The 19644-nt window shown below is 58.1% G+C and overlaps 3 protein-coding genes across 14 annotated transcripts in view; 2 read left to right on the top strand and 1 right to left on the bottom strand.

Annotated features, from left to right (window-relative positions):
• Positions 1-639: 639 nt before the first annotated feature.
• Positions 640-3126, top strand: LTC4S (leukotriene C4 synthase). 4 transcript variants are annotated; one of them, XM_008989503.5, is made up of 5 exons: positions 640-793; positions 2204-2303; positions 2406-2476; positions 2618-2643; positions 2874-3126. In XM_008989503.5, the coding sequence occupies exons 1-5, from the start codon at positions 736-738 to the stop codon at positions 3093-3095; spliced, it is 477 nt and encodes a 158-aa protein (XP_008987751.2). In that variant the 5' UTR covers positions 640-735; the 3' UTR covers positions 3096-3126. The 4 variants fall into 4 exon arrangements, with proteins under 4 accessions (XP_008987751.2, XP_002744507.3, XP_035146651.2 ...); XM_002744461.6 differs by having other exon boundaries at positions 2562-2643; XM_035290760.3 differs by having other exon boundaries at positions 2562-2643; positions 2828-3126.
• Positions 3127-4178: 1052 nt separating this feature from the next.
• Positions 4179-13511, bottom strand: MGAT4B (alpha-1,3-mannosyl-glycoprotein 4-beta-N-acetylglucosaminyltransferase B). Of its 6 annotated transcripts, none has more exons than XM_035290746.2 (15): positions 13110-13511; positions 8380-8565; positions 8150-8290; positions 7927-8060; positions 7483-7592; positions 7072-7185; positions 6773-6848; positions 6563-6677; positions 6099-6229; positions 5793-5900; positions 5518-5711; positions 5096-5174; positions 4929-5016; positions 4747-4859; positions 4179-4650 (listed from the first exon to the last, which is right to left on the bottom strand). In XM_035290746.2, the coding sequence occupies exons 1-15, from the start codon at positions 13204-13206 to the stop codon at positions 4627-4629; spliced, it is 1710 nt and encodes a 569-aa protein (XP_035146637.1). In that variant the 5' UTR covers positions 13207-13511; the 3' UTR covers positions 4179-4626. The 6 variants fall into 6 exon arrangements, with proteins under 6 accessions (XP_035146637.1, XP_035146640.1, XP_035146638.1 ...); XM_035290749.2 differs by having other exon boundaries at positions 5096-5159; XM_035290747.2 differs by having other exon boundaries at positions 5793-5897.
• A 52-nt stretch (positions 13512-13563) lies between these two features.
• Positions 13564-19644, top strand: part of SQSTM1 (sequestosome 1) — a 30242-nt gene continuing 24161 nt past the window's right edge. For all 4 annotated transcript variants that reach the window (XM_035290759.3, XM_078364766.1, XM_078364767.1 and 1 more), the window contains exon 1: positions 13564-13655. The gene's annotated coding sequence lies outside the window, so the exon portion shown is untranslated. The remainder of the gene's footprint in view (positions 13656-19644) is intronic.

Raw genomic sequence — 19644 nt, 5'->3', positions numbered from 1 at the left:
AAGCACAGGAGAGGCCTGGGAGAGGATTGGCCCACAAGAGCTGACCCTCCCTGCCAGCCAGGAGGCCTTGGACAGGCTCCCGGGCAGGATGGCCCTTGTGCATGGAGCCCCTGCGATCAGCTGAGGCTGGCAGGCAACATGTTTCCTGAAGGAGAAAAAGCTTGGTGGGGCCCAGTGTGGCTGGGGTTCACTTGGACTCTATTCTAAAGGCAAAGGTAGCTGGGAAGGGCTTCTGCAGAGGAGGGTGCAGCGGGGGTTGCCAGGAACAGCCTGGCTCAGGGCAGGGAACAGATAAGGTGGGTGGGGGAGTCAGCCCTGAGCCTGGAACTGGCTCCAGCCTGACACGAGGGTCCACAGGGCCTGCTGGGACCTGCTGAGCATGCAGGGCCCTGGAGAAAGTGGGACAATGCAGCAGGGGGCACACCCACAGCTGGAGCCGACCCAGATGGACAGCTTGGGCTCTGCCACATGGGGCTAGGCAAGGAAGGGGCAGGAAGTGGTGAGGCGGTCCCCAGCTGGCTGCTGTCCCCTGCTCAGGCTTTGGTTTCCTCCCTGCCAGCCTGGCCTGGCTCCCTGTGGTATGGTCATGCCCCACGAACCCCCTCCACTGAGACAGGGCGGGGAGATACCCAGGCTGCTCTTCCTCTTCTGGGCCGATCTCTGAGCAGCAGTCGGGGCTCAGCGCTCCCCAGCTCGCCTTTACACACAGCCCGTGCCACTGCAGACACCAGCATCATGAAAGACGAGGTGGCTCTTCTGGCCACCGTCACCCTCCTGGGAGTCCTGCTGCAAGGTGGGCTGGCTCCTATCTAGAAAGAGGGTGGGCCTCAGATCCCTGCAGCCTGCCCTCTGCCCCCTAGGCCCAGGGGGAGGGCAGGCCCAAGCTGGAGGAGGGTGGGGACGTGGGGGACACCCAGCTGTGAGAGCTGTGGGGCTTGAGGGTGGAAGGGTGCCAGAGCAAATAGTGGGATAGCCATGGGCTTGGGGAAGTTGATCCCTGCTCTTTCCAGATGTCCCCTCTCTGGTCATCCAAGAAAGCGGCTCCCATTCCCTGGCCCTGCTTCAAAGGCACCTCCATACTGGGACCACATGGAGGAGGGCAGGGGTGGGATTCCTTTCTCCAGCGCCCTAAAAGGAACCTGCTTGATACCTTTCTCAGCCTGGCTCTAGAGGACACATTCCTGGACCAGATATCCTTGCCACTTAGGGACACCACTGCCCCACAGTGTGTGGGCTAGGATAAGGCAAAGCCTAGGGAGGGGGCTCTGAAGGGGCTGAACAGACAGGCCAGCCTGACCTCCAGCTGTACCTGCACTGAGCTGGATGGCCACCCCGTGACACCCATCTGCAGAGGGCCCATCACCAAAGGTGCCAGTGCTCAAGGGGAGATGGTCAGACAGCAGGTCTCGGGAGGGAGTGCACACCCACCACTGGTCTGTGTGTGGTCCGGCCTGGCCTTCTGACCAAGGGGAGGGCTCCTGTTCAGGTAATCCATCGACCTAGGCCTCCCACCGAAGGCCAGCCCAGTCCTCTGCACCTACCCCAGTCCTGGGGTCCTGAGGTTAGGCTAGGAGAGTCCCAGCTGCAACCTCCTGGCAGCAGAAGAGAGGGTGTCTGTCAGATTTACGCCTGGGACCAGAATGCAGGAATAGAGAAAGTGAGGTTCGGAAGCACAGGGACCCAGGCTTTAGTGATCCTGGACTGAGGCAGGGTCAGAGGGCCCTGCTGATGGGCTCTGGTAAATGGGTGATCAGGGACTGTTAGCCACAGGGACTGTGCTTCCTTGCACCTTGGGAGGATACAGCCAGTTCTGCAATCAGGCCCCAGAGGCACTTCCTGGCCAGGGAGCTGAAAGCTGCATTTGCCTGTGTTTTGCGAGTGAAATGATTCAGAAACAAAGACTCAAGTGGGTTCTCTCGCGAGCAGGTGTCCCTGTGCCCGAATCATCCATCCTCCCCCATACACTCACAAGTTGGGACAGAGCCTCTCTGCGCCCCAGGCTTCAGCTCTGCCCTTCCCGCTGAACGTCAGGGACACAGGGCAGGCCAGGGATGGGTCAGACAGATCTCCTCTGGAGAGAGCTGGTAGTTGTTCCGCCTTAGGGAAGGGAGGACACCGCCAAGTGCAGGGCCGGATTGCAGGATCCCTCCCACCCCCATCTCCGGATGTCCAGACCTGACTCCTGCTCCTCCTCCGCCCCCAGCCTACTTCTCTCTGCAGGTGATCTCGGCGCGCAGGGCCTTCCGCGTGTCGCCGCCGCTCACCACCGGCCCTCCCGAGTTCGAGCGCGTCTACCGAGCCCAGTGAGGCGCGGAGGGAGGGCGCGGGGAGGGGAGCGAGCCCCGGGCGGGTCCAGGTCGCAGGACCAGCCTGGCCAGGGGACTCATCCCACCCTCCCACCGCAGGGTGAACTGCAGCGAGTACTTCCCGCTGTTCCTCGCCACGCTTTGGGTCGCCGGCATCTTCTTTCACGAAGGTCCGGGTGTGGGGCAGGGGCGCACGCGCTGGAGCCCCTCGGGCCCGCGCAGCACGCTCACCAGGTCCGCGCGCACCTCTCGCAGGGGCGGCGGCCCTGTGCGGCCTGATCTACCTGTTCGCGCGCCTCCGCTACTTCCAGGGCTACGCGCGCTCCGCGCACCTCAGGTGAGGGCCCGGGGGGAGCCAGGCGGGGCCGGGGAAAGATCGCGGATAGGCGGGGCTCCCCGGGAGTGGGGCCCAAGCTGGGGGCGGGCCATGGGCCGGGGACCACCGCCTTTGGGGATTCGGTGGGCGAGCCCTGGCGGCTGCCGGCCTAAATCCCCGTGGGGCCGGGGTTGGGGTGGTCAAGAGGCGGGGCCTTCTCGCGCCACCGCCCGGCTGACCGCCGCCCGCAGGCTGGCCCCGCTGTACGTGAGCGCGCGCGCCCTCTGGCTGCTGGTGGCGCTGGCTGCCCTCGGCCTGCTCTCCCACTTCCTCCCGGCGGCGCTATGCGCCGCGCTCCTCGAACGGCTCCAGACGCTGCTGCCGTGGGCCTGAGACCAAGGCCGCAGGAGTCGGGGAAGAAGAGCCGGAGCCTCCAGCCAACCCTGGGAGGGGCGCTCGCCTCCGCTTTCTAGTCTCTCATTAAAGTTCTCATGACCCCGCCAAGGGCTGTGTTCTCTGGGTTTGCGGGGGCGGCGCACTGTGGGGAAGCCTGGAGTGGCCCAGCCCAAGGCTAGGGCATCCCGGCGTTCTTCCTAGAGGTGGCATGGGAGGGACTGCGAAGGAACGGGACCTTCCCTTGGGGCGGGACTGGGTCTGGTCTTAACTTCCCACTCCCACTCCCTACTCAGCCTCGGGGTCACAAGGCCGACCATTCCAACTTTCTCAGCGCTATCCTCACCGGTCCCCCTCCTCAGGGGCCTTCCCCTCTCCTGACACTCAGCCACCCAGTCCCTCGTCCCCTGGCCTTCACAGCTGACACTAGAACCTGTGGGCCCCCTGTCTACATGAGGACAGGGGCCTTTTCCTTTTGGTCAGCACTGGGTTCCCCGCGTTAATTGTAGGTGTTCAGGGCAGCCGTCCCAGGTCCGCAGAGCTGCGGGCACCATGGGAACATAGTGAGTGACAGGTGCTCTCAAGGAATGTCCAGAAGCCTTGGGGACCCAGGGGAGGCACACCGAAACAAAGTGATTTTTAGCCAAGCCTGCAGAAGGAGAAAGGAGAGCTTTCCAAGCAGGGGCAGTGGCGTGTGCAAAGGCCCTGAGGTAAATGGGAGACCCTAACATGTGCCACAGAGACTGTTGGGGACCCAGGATCAGGACCAAGCTGACACACACATAGGGGAACAAGGAGACTGGGAAATGCCTTCAGCTTGAGGCACTAAGGGCAGGCCTTATCCCAGGCCTTGGACATGGGGGAGGAGGCATTTGGGGGACTTGCGTCGGCATTGTAGTCCAGGATTCTGGGCTGGTTTCACTCGTGAATTATACTGACTTTGCAGCCTGATCCTAGAAATGGGAGTGAGGTGGCATGCAGCTGCACAGCCAGGTGCTGGGCCCCACACCTGCAGGTCAGGCTGGCTCCTTTGCTTAGCAGGGAGAGGTCACAGTTGGTGCTGGGTAGGGAGGCCCAGTGCCAGGCTTAGCTGGCATGTTGAGGCACAGACCAGACATCTGAAGCCAAGCACAGGGGCAGAGGAGATGTCCTGGGAGCTCACATTTGAGGCACACACTTCATTAACTCTTTATTACAAGTCACGCGCTTATAGAAGTATATGTGGACTTACGTGAAAAAATCAAATGTATCCAAGAATAAAAAACACAGCACATAAAGTAGTATATGCATTCCAGTGTTCGCGCCAGAGATAGCGGGCGCCCAAGTAAAAGCTCTTCTAAAACGACCTGGCTGGGGCAGGCCGGTGCAAACGGTTCCAGGCCTCAGGCACAGTGTGGGGGCCGCCTGCCTCCTCTGCGGCCTGGCGGGCGGGGACAGCACCAGCTCCTGGGGCCTCCGGGCCAGCGGCGGACCCCAGGCCGGCCCGAGCCTGGCGCCGGGCAGAACCCTTCAGGCAGGGCCATATCTGACCCTCCGGGGACAGCAATGACGACATTCCCCAGAAACATGGGCTTCAGGGCTGGCCACAGGGTACCCTCAGAAGCCCTCGGCTTAGTCGGCCTTTTTCAGGAAGATCTGGAAGAGCCAGGCCCAGGGTCAGCAGAGCCTCTGAGCTCCACGAAGGTCTCCCTCGCTGCTTCCCATGCCTGGCCTGGCCCTGCCCAGCCTCACCTCACTCAGAATCACCCATACAGGGGAGTCTGTCTGGATGGAGAGGCGCAGAGCTTCCAGAGGGCCGAAGGCTGGGTCCACCTCTCCCTCTGCCACTCCCTTGTAGAAGGAGCCTGGGGGAGGGCAGTGCTGAGAGGGTGTCCCTGAACCGCAGCCCACGCTCTCCCCCAGCCCCTACCCACCAATCTGGAGGTAGCCATCGGGGCTCCGAGGGTACCGGAGGGTGGCAGCACGGCCCTCCTGCAGGGCCTCCTTGTCCGACTGAGGGTTCTGGGGGCAGAATCAAGGGCTGAAGCAGGTGGCCTCGGGAGACCTGGCCTCAGTGCACACCATACCCTACCACACTTACATCAAAGGGAAGCACCTCCACAGACGTGTTGAAGAGCTTGTCCTCTGGGTGCTCAATGTTCCCACTGCGGAAGAAAAACCTGCAGCCAGGCAGGCCTGTGAGCTGCTCCAGGAGCAGTGCTCCAGCACAGCACCCAGGGCCCAACAGAGAAAGGCCAGGCCTGTGCCAGGGGGACTCCCAGGTGGCTGTCTGGCTGTGCAAAGTGACTAGGACCTTCCTCTGGGAGGATGGTGACAGGAAACATCCCTGAGCTCCTAGGGGCTGCTTGACTTAGTCCTTACACGGCAGCTACCATTAGGAGGCCCACTTTTCAGATGAAAAAAAACTGAAGAATGTGGGGATAAGTAATTTGCTGGTAGAGCCTAAACCCTGGTGGCCACCCAGCCCTGCCCCCATTGCAGACCCACGGTGCTGGCACTGACCGCTCCAGTCGAAGGGGCTGGAAGAAACGGAAGCGGATGAAGTCCCCCGCGGCGGGAGTAAAGGCCCAGAAGAAGTCCTCGCGCAGGTAGGCTTTCTCCAGGGTGAAGTGCTGGTAAGTCTTCAGGCTTGTGCTCACCTCTGCTGGTGGATTCACGTGTTCCTTCCGCAGTGCCTGCTTTCCAAAGTCCTTGTCCTGCAGCAGTAGAGGGACAGCAGTGATGGCGTGGGCCCCAACCCAGACCCTGGCCTAGGGGGAGCATGCAGCGCAGCCCACCTTCAGTTTCTGGATCTTGCCAGCCAGTGAGGAGTGAGTACCCACGTGCTGAAAGAGGGACGGCTTGAAGCGGATCCGCAGGTTGGCCTTCTGCCGGTCACAGTGCTTCTGTGGAGGGTGGGAGACACCCCAGGGGGCTCGGCTTAGCCCTCCTTACCCAACATGGCCTCTCCTGGGGGATACCAAGGCCCTCCCACAGCTGACAGTGCTCTCTCTAGGTGATCAGACAGGAGAGGGACACAGTCTGTGCTGGAGGCTGCCTGCCCATTGGCCTTGCCCCTGCCAGTCCCACCACCCCTTGCTCACCGCATCCTTCTCTGGGTTGCAGACTTTCACCCACAGAATATGGTCCAGGAGCCAGTCGATGGGCTTGTCCCGGTAGAACATGAGGATGAACTCTACAATCAGGCTCAGGTCCAGCGACTTGAACATCTTCCCTGGTGGGGAGGGGACCTGAGTGGGCAGTGCTGCTCCACTGGACTTCCTCTTACTCCCTGCAGGGCTGTTCCCCCTCACCCCAGAGAGTCCCACAGCAAACCCAGGGGCAGGCTTCAGGCAGGTGTGGGCACAAGGAGACAGACAAGTGGTGACGCCAGACATGCCCAGTGCATAGGCAATGGGAACAGGCCAGGTGGGGCTGCAGCGCACACACACCAGGCAGGGCCCAATCTGGGCAAAGGCTCACAGCAGACACAGCGTGGGACTGGGAGAGAGGATGGCAGAGGCAGGTGGGACAGAAAGGCACAGTCAGGTTAGGGGAGGGGGCACACCAATGAAGCCCAGCTGAGAGAACTCCAAGATCATCCAGTCCTCTGAAGGCTGCTGTAGTGCGAAGTTCTTCATGGTGCTCAGGTAGTTGGGCTTGGCCACAATGTCGTCCTCCAGCTGCAGGGTGAGCAGAGAGGAGCTGTGACTCAGGAGGGGTACCCAGATGGACCAGACCCAGAGCAGGGGAGGGCAGCGCAGGGATCGGGGCTGACCTGCACGTAGTAGATGCCTTTGGACTGCGCGTACATCATGAGGAAGCAGTAATCGAGGTTCTGTTTGGTCCTCCACCTGTGGGCCGAGGCAGGGCCTCAGGAGCTAAGACTCCTCCACTTCCAGTGTGGCTCCGCAGAGAAGCCACTGGGTGGGCAGCCCTTGTCCCCTGACCCCCATGCACAGGTCATCCCATGGAGAATTCAGGGCACTGCAGGGCAACGCCCTGGACTCAGACACCAGTAGATGGGTTATCAGCACAGGTGGGCAGGTTGCTGGGAGTATGGGGGAATGCCAGTACCTGACTCTCTCCTTGGGGTCCCCAAAGGACTCTCGGAGACGGGAGAAGTCAGGGTAGAAGTGGGGAGAGGGTGAGATGACCTCCAGGAGCCCGGAATGGATCTCGGTGGGGAACCTGGGGGATGGGAAGGCCCAGTCCATATGCAGCCTCCAGAGGCTGAGGGGGGCTGAGTACATCAGACCCTGGCCCGTTTTTAAGACTCACCCAGTGCCAGCCCCCACCATCCCCCACACCCAGCCAACTGAGGCAGCGGGGATCCAGAGGGCTGGGCCACTTCTGCACACCCACCCTCTCCCCGACCAGGTCCTTGCCTCCTCACAAGATAGGGAAGGCACTATCTTCTGGGGAAGCAGGAACCTGCCAGAACAACACCCCTCCCACCACTAGCTCTCTGAGGCTGCCAGTACTCACAAGGCCTTGATATTCTCTGTCACTGCTGAAGTATACTGTGGGTCAGTCTGTGGGGAGACCAAGCACCCTCCCTTAGCCCTGCTGCTGCCCCAAGAGGCCTGGAAGAAGGGCTTGGAGAAAGGGCGCAGGCTTCAGATATCCCCCCACTCACATGGAGGGAGCAAGCCTGCTGTGCAGAGGGCGGAAGAAGGGGGCCCCCAGAGACAGCCCTTTCCCTTTGGGACACGCAGGACCACTGGCGGGGAGAGCTGGGTAACAGGCCTGAGGATGGGAGAGCACCAGAAAGCCCTTTCTTTTAAACTTTCTATCTTGGAACATTGGCCAATGAAACTAGCAGCTGAACTTCCCACAGCTTCCTTTTCTGGAATGGCTCCTGCTGTCATTTCTCCTGCATCACAGGGGCTCCTCTGAACTTCCCCCAACCCTGCAACCAGGCTCACTCACCTCAGCAATCAGCACCACAATGACTGAGTCCTCTTTCTCCTGTGGGCTCAGCTCGGAGATGAGTGAATGCAGCGTGTCAGTCAGGTACGAGTGCACCTCGCGCCGCACGCTTGGGATGCCCATCACCACCGACACTACAGGGGACAGAGGTGTGATGCTGGAAAGGGCATTGGGGGGACATCTCGCCCCCCTACCCTGCTCTCCTTCCCGACCATGCCCCTACCTCCGGTGCGGCCCTGGCCCACGCGCACGGCAGGCTGCAGACTGCTCTCCTTGGCCAGCAGGTGTGGTAGGTGGTGGAAGACAGTGGGCAGATGTAGCACGTGCCGGTGTGAGCCGTTCCACGGCTTCAATCGGGGGTCCTCTGGGTGGGTCAGGAAGGATAGGGACTGAGACCAGGCAGCTTACAACCACCCCGCCCCCACCCTTTCTCCTTCCAGTCTCAGACCTCACCTGTTAGGTGGCCCCAGGTGCGATTGCCCTCTCCTTCTCGCAGGGCCTGCCTCTCCGAAACGGCCCTCTTGATCTCATCCAGCACCAGGTTGAGCTCCTTGGAGCGCTTGAGGCTCTCCTGCTCAGCTGCGTGCAACCGATCCCGCAGTGCCAGAAACTCTCGCTGGTAAACGTCCACGACATCGCCTGCAGGTTATTTGCAAGCCATCACAAGGGGGAGTTTAGAGCTGCTCTACAGGCCCGTGTGTGTGCCAGGGCACACATCTGAGTGCCCATCTGTGTAACAGCTCATTTACATCTATTCCCATGCCTGCCACACGTGAGCTAGCTGTGGTCACTCTAAAGTCACACTGACACTCATGCTTGTGGTGAGAAAACGGGGGGAATTAGTCCTCTTCTTGTACTCTCCCTTACTTTTCTATCCCCAAAAGAGGCATCTGAAGTGGGAGGACAATTTGCAGACATAGGCAGAGCAGTCCTAAGCAAGGGCTGGAACAGCCTCAGTCTGATTCCTCTCTGTCCATTGGCCTCCAATGCCCACTCCTGCTTTTTGCAGCACATGCTCCTTCCAGGGCGTGGGATACCCAAGGTCCTGGTGCTCGTTATTTACTGTCCTCATGGTGGTCACTGGTTGCTAACTCCATACTGGATTCTTAGCTTTGCAATGGACCCAGAGGGTGGCTGCTACAGTTCCAGGAGCCCACCTCACCTTGGATGAGCAAATGAGGTTGAGAAACCAGTCCCAGGGCTGCTCAAGGACAGTCAACAGCAGCAAGGGGACTAGCTCTAAATGCCCTGGTGCCTGTGTCTCTGGAGACCTGTGCTGTACCTGGGCCACCTTGAAGGGTCCGCATGCCACCCCAGGAGGACCCGTCAGAACCTCCAGCTCGGCCCAGGCATGAGGGCCGTAGGTGGATAGGCCCTGGCTCCACTGTTCTGGCAGGGACCAGTGAGCAACAATGAGATCAACAACCTCCTGGTGGCTCAGTGCCCATAGTCTATGCAGCAGTATGCTCGAGGCCTCTGCCAGTCGAGCCTCTGAAAACCTATGTGGTCTGTAAGGCCTTAAATTTCCAAGTCTCTAAGTTTCAGAAGCCTGACAGAATTCCCCCTACCCCCAGGCAGCTCTTCCATTCCTTGATCCCTAATGGCTTCACAGACCCCAGAGTTCCCTGGGATGGCTTTGCCCCACCAGAAGCCCTGTGCATGATCAAGGTCATGATCAGGGAAAGTTCAAAGTGCCAAGTGACCAGGGAAGAGGAAGGGGTGGACCTGGTCAGGAGGGAAAGGTTTAAGGAGCAGCGAGCCAAGTAGCTCTTTCCTGAGGCATCTCTTATCCAAGAAACTAGTCCCCAACCTCCCATACCCTGTCTCTCTGGGGCTAAAGGCTGAGGCCAAGTGGAGCCTCTGGACAGCCTGTGGCAGTAGGTAAGGGGGAGTCCTGTTACCAGATCTGCCAGGCTCCAAGTTGAGCTATCCTGGAAACCTGAACCCTTGAATGCAGAGCCAGCTACCCCCAACACTCATCCTTTGCTGGGCAGCACCTTGGCATAGGCAGCGGTCGCCCAGAGGGATGGGACTGGAGGTGCCGAGGCCCACAGAACCATCAGGAGAGGGTTCAGAGCCACCTGTACCTGCAGGTGTGCCTCCCTCCTGCCTAGATGCCAGTCCCCGCTCACCTACCTACAACCACCACCCACCTCCACCCCTACTCCCCACTCTGGCCTTCTGTGTTCCACATGACTGCCCCAGGTGGACAGGCTAGGTGGGCAGTGGTGGGTGATGCTGCCTGAATCACCCAGGCAACAGCCTACTCCTTACCCTGGCTTCCTTCCTAGAGGCCTCCCCCTCCCCCAGCTGTTTACCAGGAGGTGAAGGGCCCCACGGGCTGCCATCTATACCAACCCTTCTGTCATTTCCCTGTGTACCGCAGGCCCTGGCCCTGGGCAGCCTCCCCTGCCTTGCCCTCATCCCCAGCTTCTCTGTGGGTCCAACTCTGTGACTGCCTCTCCATGGGCCAGGCCCCATACCAGGGTTCTGCTAAGCCCTGCTGGCACCCTATAACATTCAGGGGCTGGAGAGGCAGCTCGGGTGTGAGGGGCCAGCCTGGGAGCCCCTGCCATAACCCTTCTGCCCCAGAGAGTAGGAAAGTGTGAAGGGGCTGGCCCCAGAAGGGCTGGAACATCGGGCCACAATGTTAAGAGCAGCAGCAATGAGGCCTGGAGGCTGTGTCAGTCTCCCCTGGAGGCAAATCATTAGGACACCCTGAGGCCAGCAAACCATAGTTTCCCCTGCTTCCCTCTTGGTTGGGGAAAGATTAAAGAGCCAAAATGGGGCACAACCTTTGTGTCCTGTACTTAGGGAAAAGGAACCGGCTCAGCGGGGCATAGGTAGATGTCAGGCCCATTAATGGTCTGCTGTCACCATTCATGGGGGGTGGCAGGTGGCTGCCTCCTCTCCAGACCTTGCAACCTCCTTGGGAGTCAAGGAGGGTGTCCATGATTGCTCAGGTCCAGAACTGGGGAGGGGGACAGCCTGCAGGCGGGGAGTGCTGTGTGGCTGAGACCCTGAGTCACTCCCAAGGGTCTGCCTCCTTGGGCAGATCCTCAGCAGGTGCTTGGCCAAGAGCCACAGTTTGAGTGCTGGCAGAGCTGCTTCACTGGCTAGATATGAAATTGGGCCCAAACCCTTCTCCAGGGTCCATCTTGCCTTGATCTAATAGGCTTTCCTGGGCTTGACCCTGGAAAGCCTCACTGAGCCCCACCACTGCTTCCAGGATGCCACCCTCACCTGCTGTCCTTCCTCTCTGGTTTCTGGCCCACCTCCTTCCTTCCTTGCAGATTCCACTTCCTGGGTCCTTCCCTCAAGTTCCTGGACCCCCACTGGCTGCAAACTAGAGGCCAGGTTCCAATATGGCCTCAAACCAGCTAAGTCTGGCTTCACCAGGGGCTTAAGACGGATTATCTACTTGTGACAATGAGATAGGTTCACATAACAGCCTGGATTCCTAGCTCTTCTTGAGGTCTCCAAAGACCTGGTCCTACTGGGTCACCACAGAAACAAGTGACAGCTCCTCGACAAGGCAGGCCAAGATCACCTCCCTACCCATGCCTCAGGATTCTTAGGCTTCCATCCCCAATGGGCCGGGCCCCTTGCATCTAAATGCTCCCCTTTTTTGGCTGGGATACTCTCCTGCTTCCCAGGCCCTCAGAGCCAGCCTCCCAGAGACCCCCCAGGTACAGTGGGTCCCATGGAGCCAGTGCCTCTCCCTCACTCTGCCGTCCTGGAGACTGAGTCCCTGTGGTGAAGCCAGGCTTGCAGAGGCGGCTCTTGACATCAACCGGTGGGGGTGGGGGGCATGCAGCTGCTGTGGGAGGCACACACTGGCTGAAGACAAGGGGCAAGGGCTCATGGCTCTCCCTACAACTTGAAGAGTGTGCCCCAGCCCTTCAGAGAGGCCCCACCTAGGTCTTCCTGCCAGTCTGCTTTTATGGCCATCCTGCCAAGGACCCAGAAGGACCTTCCCCAAGTGACACACCCTACCTACAGAGAACTCTGCCCTAGCCATGTCCTCCCTTGATAATATACCCCACCACCAGGACCTCTGTCCCAGCCATCCCTCCCCTGTGCCAGACAGGCTCCCTGCAGAGTCCCTGGGTGATGCCTTTCAGGTCCTGGAGCTGACCCAACGCCAGCCCAGGCCGCTGCCCTGACAAAACCAGTGCGGCAGGGGGGCGCGCAGGCAGAGCTCAGCGGGGGTAGCTGGGGCTCGGAGGGTCCGGAAAGCTTCAGGTCCCCCCTCCCGCCCTCCTCCCCAGCTTCTCTGGGGTGGCGCTCCGGGACAGGGGAACAGGGAAGCAGGTGGCGGGGACGCCGAGGGGCAGCTGGCTTCAGCCCGCTTAGGCTTCCAGCAGGCGGGCGGGCAGGACGCCGCTTACCCGGCACCTCCGGACCGAGGGAGCAGCGCCTCCGATGGCTCAAGCCCCACTAGGCCCCACCACCGCCAAGACCCGGACAGGGTGGGGATCGGTCCGCAACCTTCCCCTTCAAGAGCGCTATGCAGACGCGGAGGAAGGGGGCCAGCCAGGGAAGCGCGGGGAGCGGGCGGGGGCCGCACAGGAGCGCAGGGCCGCTGGGGCCGGGCTGGCTCAGGACACCTCCCGCCCTGCCAAAGGCCGGACGCTGCCGAGGCTTTCCGGGCGCCCAGGGGAGTCCCGGGGCCCTGTATCACGCCGGGGTTGCCCAGGCCGGCGCAGGGCAGCGGGAGACAGGTTGGGGGTGGGGGGGGTGCCCTCGCGCCTGTGTCCCTTACGCCACCCCAGCTCCTGCCCAGGTGGCTGTGGCTGGCCTTCCAGGACCCCCGGTCACAGCCACCTATGTGACCTTGCCTCTTTGCCCCTCTCTGGGAACCCCACGGGTCCCTAGCTTGCGGGTGGGAGCTACCAGTCCAGCGTCGGGACAGTCGAGCCCGCGGAGGCTAGTCCTGAACACCCACGGGCGAGGCTGGCGCTGGACAGGCTGGCGCAGCCCGGGCCTGAAGATGCCGCGGCTCCAGCAGCAAACAAGTGGGGAGGGGTGGGAGGGGCGTCCTCCGCGCCGCTCGGGCGGGGAAGGGGCGCCTGCGTCGGCTTCCGGCCGCCTCCGGTGGCCACCGCCGGGCCCGCTCCCGCCGCCAACGCCCAGGTGCGCCAGGTGCGGGCCAGGCCGGCCGGGCAGCGGGGCGCGCTCACCTTTCTGGCCGCTGAGCGCCGCGTACCAGGACAGCGAGAGGAAGGCGCACAGGCAGAAGAGCAGCAGCGTCAGGAAGGTGCCATTGCGGAGCCTCATCTCCTCTGGTGCGCGGCGGGCGCCCGCGGGGCCGAGGCCGCATGGCCCGGGGAACCGGGGCCGGAGCGCAGGGGCCGGGAGGCGGCGGCGGCGGCGGAGGCCCCGGCCCCGGGGCAGGGAGGGGCGGGGGACCCGGGGCCGGGCGGGGACGCGGTTAGGCCGGGATGGAGTCCGGACTGGGCCGAGCGCCGGCGGCTCCGCAGGGGCGCGGGACACTGACGGCCTCGCCTCCGCGGCTGGGCTGGGCGGCGAGAGCCGCGGCCCGGTCTGGATCTGAGGCCTGGATCTGGGGCCGCCGCGGAGTCGACGGCGCAGGGCGGGGCGGCCGGATTTAAAGGGGCCGCAGCCACCGCCGCTGCCTGCGCCGCGAGGGGGCGGGGTGGAGGACGGCGCCTGGGATCCCAGCGGGCTCAGGTGGCCCTACGTGGGCTCGTGCGAGTCGGCCTCAGGTAAGGCCGGAGTGCGAGTACTGGTCGACCGCAGTGAAGCCGGGGCGGGCGGCGGAGGCGGCGCTCCCGGGACCCTCGTACCCTTCTCGGACACATCTCCACCGCAAGTCCCCTGCGCCCAGACCACGATCCTATTCGCACGTTCTTAGGACTCTTTCCCGGGCGTGAGGGTCTCTGGGCGGCGCGGGGTACTAGGCTGTTGGAGCCTGGGGCGGCCGCTTCCCAGCTCAGGAGCTTCCTCTGGGCCGCGGGACCGAGGTGCGCTGGGGCCGGGGAGGCGGGAACAACTCTTCTAGGGGGTGTCAGGGCCAGTGCTTGGGTGCAGAGCAGTGACCAGCCCAGAACCGCGCCGGCTTCCCGAGGCCGGGGCGCGCTAGCGGGCCACTAACGGGAGCAACGGACCCTGCAGCGTGTGGTGCGGCGGCCGCCTCGCCCCACCCTAGCCTGCTATTGATGGGCGCCCACGCCTTCATTCGCGTTTTTTTTTTCTTTTCTTTTTTTTGAAACCGAGTCTCGCTCTGTTCGAGTGAAGTGGCGCGATCTCGGCTCGTTGCAACCTCCGCCTCCCAGGTTCAAGCGATTCTCCTGCCTGGGCCTCCGGAGTAGCTGGGATTACAGGCGCACGCCACCACGCACGGCTAATTTTTGTATTTTTTTCTTTTTTGGTGCTGTGACTCGGATAACTTTTGTATTTTTAGTAGAGACAGGGTTTCACCAGAGGCCAGGCTGGTTTTGAACTCCTGGCCTCAGGTGATCCCCCTGCCTAGGCCTCCCAAAGTGCTGGGTAGGCGGGAGCCTCCAGGCCCGGTCCCTTCGCGTTCTAATTGCAGGCCTTCCCCAATCCTCTGTGGAACCAGAAAGGGCACAAATTCTAAAGGGACTGGCACAGCGCTGCCTCTAGGCAGGCTTTGGGCAGTCCTGGGGGCCAGGTTCCCTGTGGGGGCTGCAGGGACTTCTCCCGCCGCTGGGAGGCCTGAAGAGTGAATCGGGACTGGGAGTGAATCGGCTTTGTCTTCCTAGTCCAGCCTGGGCCCACACCTGGCGCTGGGTAGAAGCACGAGCTTCCAGGGTCTGGACAGTGCCCTCACAGAGAGCTTGATGCCAGGAGGTGTGGCCCGGCCAGAGGCTGAGGTGGGCTGGATGCTGGGGCCCTGTGTTAAAGGACAGGGTTCCCCACTCTGCTCCTGGAACTTTCCAAACTAGAGACTGGGCCTTGTGGGTGCCTTCCGGAGAAAACGGGTGTTTTCACAGGTGTCTTCTATTTGTGGCAAAGGATAATGGCTTTTCACTTAGGTTGTGACATAAAGGGCCTTAGAATTTGTTAATGAGTTACTTAACTTTAAAAGTGAGTCAGCTAGGCCAGTTGTGGTGACTCATGCCTGTAATCCCAGCATTTTGAGAGACCAAGGCGGGAGGATCACTTGAACTCACAAGTTCCAGACCAGCCTGGGCAATGTAGTGACACCTCATCTCTATAAAATTAAAAAATTTTAAACATGTTTTTTGGATTTTCTTTTTTTAAGACAGAGTCTCAGTCTGTTGTCCAGCCTGGAGTGCAGTGGCATGATCTCAACTCACTGCAGCCTCGGCCTCCTGGGTTCAAGTGATTCTCCTGGCTCAGCCTCCCAAGTAGCTGGGATTACAGGTGCCCCCCATTACACCTGGCTCATTTTTATGTTTTTAGTAGAGACCGGGTTTCACCATGTTGGCCAGGCTGGTCTTGAACTCCTGACCTCAGGTGATGCACCCACCTCAGGCTCCCAAAGTGCTGGGATTACAGGTGTGAGCCACCGCACCAGGCCAATTTTTTTAAGGGAGGAAACAAGTCTGCTGGGCACTGTGGCCTACGCCTGTAATCCAAGTGAGACAGCCAAGTGTTAAAGGGGTCCCAGAGAAACTCCCACTGGCCTAAGTACTGGAATTACTGGGTGGAGTCACAGAAGCTCCCACCCTTTGCAGGGGGGAGGAGCTTGGCCTCTGGGGTGGAACCTGGGATTCAATCTGTGAGGTGTGGAAAACAGCAGGACTCTCACTTTGCTGAGAGTCCCTGGTTCCCTTTTTTCCCAATAAATTCCATTTTTCTCACCCTCAAAGTGTCTGTGAACCTAATTTCTCATGGCCATGTGACAAAGACATGGCTTTTAGCTGAACTAAGGAGAAAGTCCTCCAACAGTTTGGCATGCAACATGCGGCTTGAGAAAGGGTGAGTGAGATGCAAACCAAGAAATTTATTTTCCTCTCTTTCTTTTTTTTTCTTTTCTGAGACGGAGTTTCGCTCTTTGTTACCCAGGCTGGAGTGCAATGGCGCGATCTCGGCTCACCGCAACCTCCGCCTCCTGGGTTCAGGCAATTCTCCTGCCTCAGCCTCCTGAGTAGCTGGGATTACAGGCACGCGCCACCATGCCCAGCTAATTTTTTGTATTTTTAGTAGAGACAGGGTTTCACCATGTTGACCGGGATGGTCTCGATCTCTTGACCTTGTGATCCACCCGCCTCGGCCTCCCAAAGTGCTGGGATTACAGGCTTGAGCCACCGTGCCCAGCCCATTTTCCTCTCTTTCTAAGCCTTTTCATCTTCAGACTTCTGAGGGGAAGGGCAGGGGAAACCGTGACCCCACCCTCGTTGTTCCAGAGTCGGGAAGGTTGGCCTTGGTCTCCATGGCCTTTTCCTTCCTACTTCTGGAGGGATGGGTGAGTGGTGGTTTTCTGTCACCTAGGCTGGAGTGCGATGGCTTGATCTGGGCTCCCTGGGTTCAATCGATCCTCCTGCCTCAGCCTCCTCCCGAGAAGCTGGGATTACAGGCCTGCACCACCATGCCAGCTAAGTTTTGTATTTTTAGTAGAGACGGGGTTTCACCCTGTTGGCCAGCTTGGTCTCTAACTCCTGACCTCAGGTGATCTGTCCAAGCTGCCTCCCAAAGTGCTCGGCGTGGTCCTGCACACAGGCATTTTTGAACTTTTTTCTTTCCTTCTCCCCACCAGGTCAGAAGTTGACTTTTAAGCAAGGATTTTTTTCTTTTTGGACGGAGTTTTGCTAGGCTAGGAACTAGGGATCACCGTTTATATTTCCTGTAGAGTTTTAATTGTGAAAAAGGATTTATGGCGGGGTGCTGTGGCTCACGCCTGTATTCTCAGCACTTTGGGTGACTGAGGTCTGAGTTCGAGACCACCCTGGCCAACGAAACCCCATCTGTACTAAAAACAATACAAAAAGTAGCCAGGCATGGTGGTGGGCGTCTGTAATCCCAGTTACTCAGGAGGCTCAGGCAGGAGAATCGCTTGAACCCAGGGGGTGGAGGTTGCAGAGAGCCGAGATTGTGCCATTGCACTCCAGCATGGGCAACAAGAGAGAAACTCTGTCTCGAAAAAAAAAAAAAAGATTTATGAGGTTGGTCTTAAGCTGTTAAACTGTAGCCAACCTGGTGTGCTTTGTGTCTTTCTGTATGGTTCCTAATAAACTGTGCTGCAGGCTTCCATCTTGTTTTATGTCCTTGGGGGCATGGCCTGTAACCCCATGGCAAGGAACTCCAGCCTGGAGGACAAAGTGAAACTCTGCCTCAAAAAAAAAAAAAAAAAACACTTAACCAGGTTTTATTTATTTATTTATTTATTTATTTATTTTTGAGATGGAGTTTCACTCTTGTTACCCAGGCTGGAGTGCAACAGCACGATTTCGGCTCACCGCAACCTCCACCTCCTGGGTTCAGGCAATTCTCCTGCCTCAGCCTCCTGAGTAGCTGGGATTACAGGCACGCGCCACCATGCCCAGCTAATTTTTTGTATTTTTAGTAGAGACGAGGTTTCACCATGTTGACCAGGATGGTCTCGATCTCTTGACCTCGTGATCCACCCGCTTCGGCCTCCCAAAGTATTTATTTTTTTAAGACTGAGTTTCACTCTTGTTGCTGGAGTGTACTGGCGTGATCTTGGCTCACGGAAACCTCCACCTCCCAATTTTAAGTGATTCTCCTGACTCAGTCTCCCAAGTAGCAGGGATTACAGGCATGCGTCACCACGCCCAGCTAATTTTGTATTTTAGTAGAGACGGGGTTTCTCCACATTAGTCAGATGGTCTTGAACTCCTGACCTCAGGTGATGTACCCTCGTCAGCCTCCCAAAGTGCTGGGATTACAGGTGTCAGCCACTGCAGCTGGCCTCTTTATTTATTTATTTTTCCCTTTTTTTTTTTGATGGGGTTTCACCATGCTGGCCAGGCTGGTCTCAAAATCCTGACCTCAGGTGATCTGCCCACCTTGACCTCCCAAAGTACTGGGATTACAGGTGTGAACACCACACCCAGCCTATTTTAAAAATTATTTATTTATTTATTTATTATTTTTGAGAGGAGAGGGAGTCCCACTCTGTCACCCAGGCTGGAGTGTAGTGGCAATCTCAGCTCACTGCAACCTCAGCCTCCCGGGTTCAAGTGATTCTCCTGCCTTAGCCTCCTGAGTACCTGCGATTACAGGTGTCCACCACAAAGTTCAGCTAATTTTTGTATTTTTAGTGGAAATGGGTTCTACAATGTTGGCCAGGCTGGTCTCGAACTCCTGACCTCAGGTGATCCACCTGCCTTGATCTCCCAACGTGCTGGGATTACAGGCATGAGGCACCTGGCCCAGGTTTTATGTTAAGGTTAAAATTACTAGGAGTGGCTGGGTGCAGCTGCTCATGCTTGTAATGCCAGCACTTTGGGAGACTGAGGCCAGCAGATCACCATGAGGCCTGGCCAACATGATGAAACCCCATCTCCACTAAAAATACAAAAATTAGCTGGGCTTGGTAGTGCACACCTGTATGTAGTTTCAGCTACTCAGGAGGCAAGGCAAGAGAATCACTTGAACGTGGGAGGTGGAGGCTGCAGTTAGCTGAGATCTCACCACTGTGCTCCAGCCTGGGGAACAGAGCAAGACTCAAAAAAAAAAAAAATTGCTAGGAGTTACCATTATGACATGTAATTGAAACTACTGAAAATAGATTTATATGTGAGGTGTATAAGAACAATAATACATGTTTTTTAGTAAATAATTATAAAAAAGCATAAAAATGTAAATTTTTGCCTACAGTTAAAGGATTATTTTATTTTATTTTTTTAATTTTTTATTGGATTATAGGTTTTGGGGTACATGAGCAGAGCATGCAAGACAGTTGCGTAGGTACACACATGGCAGTGTGCTTTGCTTTTCTTCTCCCCTTCACCCACATTTGGCATTTCTCCCCAGGCTATCCCTCCCCACCTCCCCCTCCCACTGGCCCTCCCCTTTTTCCCCCAATAGACCCCAGTGTTTAGTACTCCCCTTTCTGTGTCCATGTGTTCTCATTTTTCATCACCCACCTATGAGTGAGAATATGCGGTGTTTCATTTTCTGTTCTTGTGTCAGTTTGCTGAGGATGATGTTCTCCAGATTCATCCATGTCCCTACAAACGACACAAACTCATCATTTCTGATTGCTGCATAATATTCCATGGTGTATATGTGCCACATTTTTCCAATCCAGTCTATTATCAATGGGCATTTGGGTTGATTCCAGGTCTTTGCTATTGTAAACAGTGCTGCAATGAACATTCGTGTACATGTGTCCTTATAGTAGAACGATTTATAGTCTTTTGGATATATACCCAGTAATGGGATTGCTGGGTCAAATGGAATTTCTATTTCTAAGGCCTTGAGGAATCGCCACACTGTCTTCCACAATGGTTGAACTAATTTACACTCCCACCAACAGTGTAAAAGTGTTCCTTTTTCTCCACATCCTCTCCAGCATCTGTTGTCTCCAGATTTTTTAATGATCGCCATTCTAACTGGCGTGAGATGGTATCTCAATGTGGTTTTAATTTGCATCTCTCTGATGATCAGTGACGATGAGCATTTTTTCATGATTGTTGGCCTCATATATGTCTTCTTTCGTAAAGTATCTGTTCATAAAGGATTATTTTAAATTAGATAAAGCTAAAAGTTCAAACAAGTGGTGGAAGGATTATAAAAATT

This window comes from Callithrix jacchus, chromosome 2 (assembly GCF_049354715.1).
Source record: "Callithrix jacchus isolate 240 chromosome 2, calJac240_pri, whole genome shotgun sequence".
In the NCBI taxonomy this organism is placed as follows: domain Eukaryota; kingdom Metazoa; phylum Chordata; class Mammalia; order Primates; family Cebidae; genus Callithrix; species Callithrix jacchus.
Note: the sequence above shows the minus strand (reverse complement) of the source record. Positions and strands in the feature narration are given on the sequence as shown.

Excerpts from the sequence above, each read along its gene's own strand:
- LTC4S (XM_035290760.3), top strand. The coding sequence starts at position 736 with ATGAAAGACGAGGTGGCTCTTCTGGCCACCGTCACCCTCCTGGGAGTC. Across the intron at positions 794-2,203 it reads CCTGGGAGTCCTGCTGCAAG|CCTACTTCTCTCTGCAGGTG; the intron begins GTGGGCTGGCTC and ends CTCCGCCCCCAG. Across the intron at positions 2,304-2,405 it reads GAGCGCGTCTACCGAGCCCA|GGTGAACTGCAGCGAGTACT; the intron begins GTGAGGCGCGGA and ends CTCCCACCGCAG.
- MGAT4B (XM_035290746.2), bottom strand. The coding sequence starts at position 13,206 with ATGAGGCTCCGCAATGGCACCTTCCTGACGCTGCTGCTCTTCTGCCTG. Across the intron at positions 8,061-8,149 it reads GGGCCAGGGCCGCACCGGAG|TGTCGGTGGTGATGGGCATC; the intron begins GTAGGGGCATGG and ends TGTCCCCTGTAG. Across the intron at positions 6,678-6,772 it reads AAGGCATCTACTACGTGCAG|CTGGAGGACGACATTGTGGC; the intron begins GTCAGCCCCGAT and ends CTCACCCTGCAG.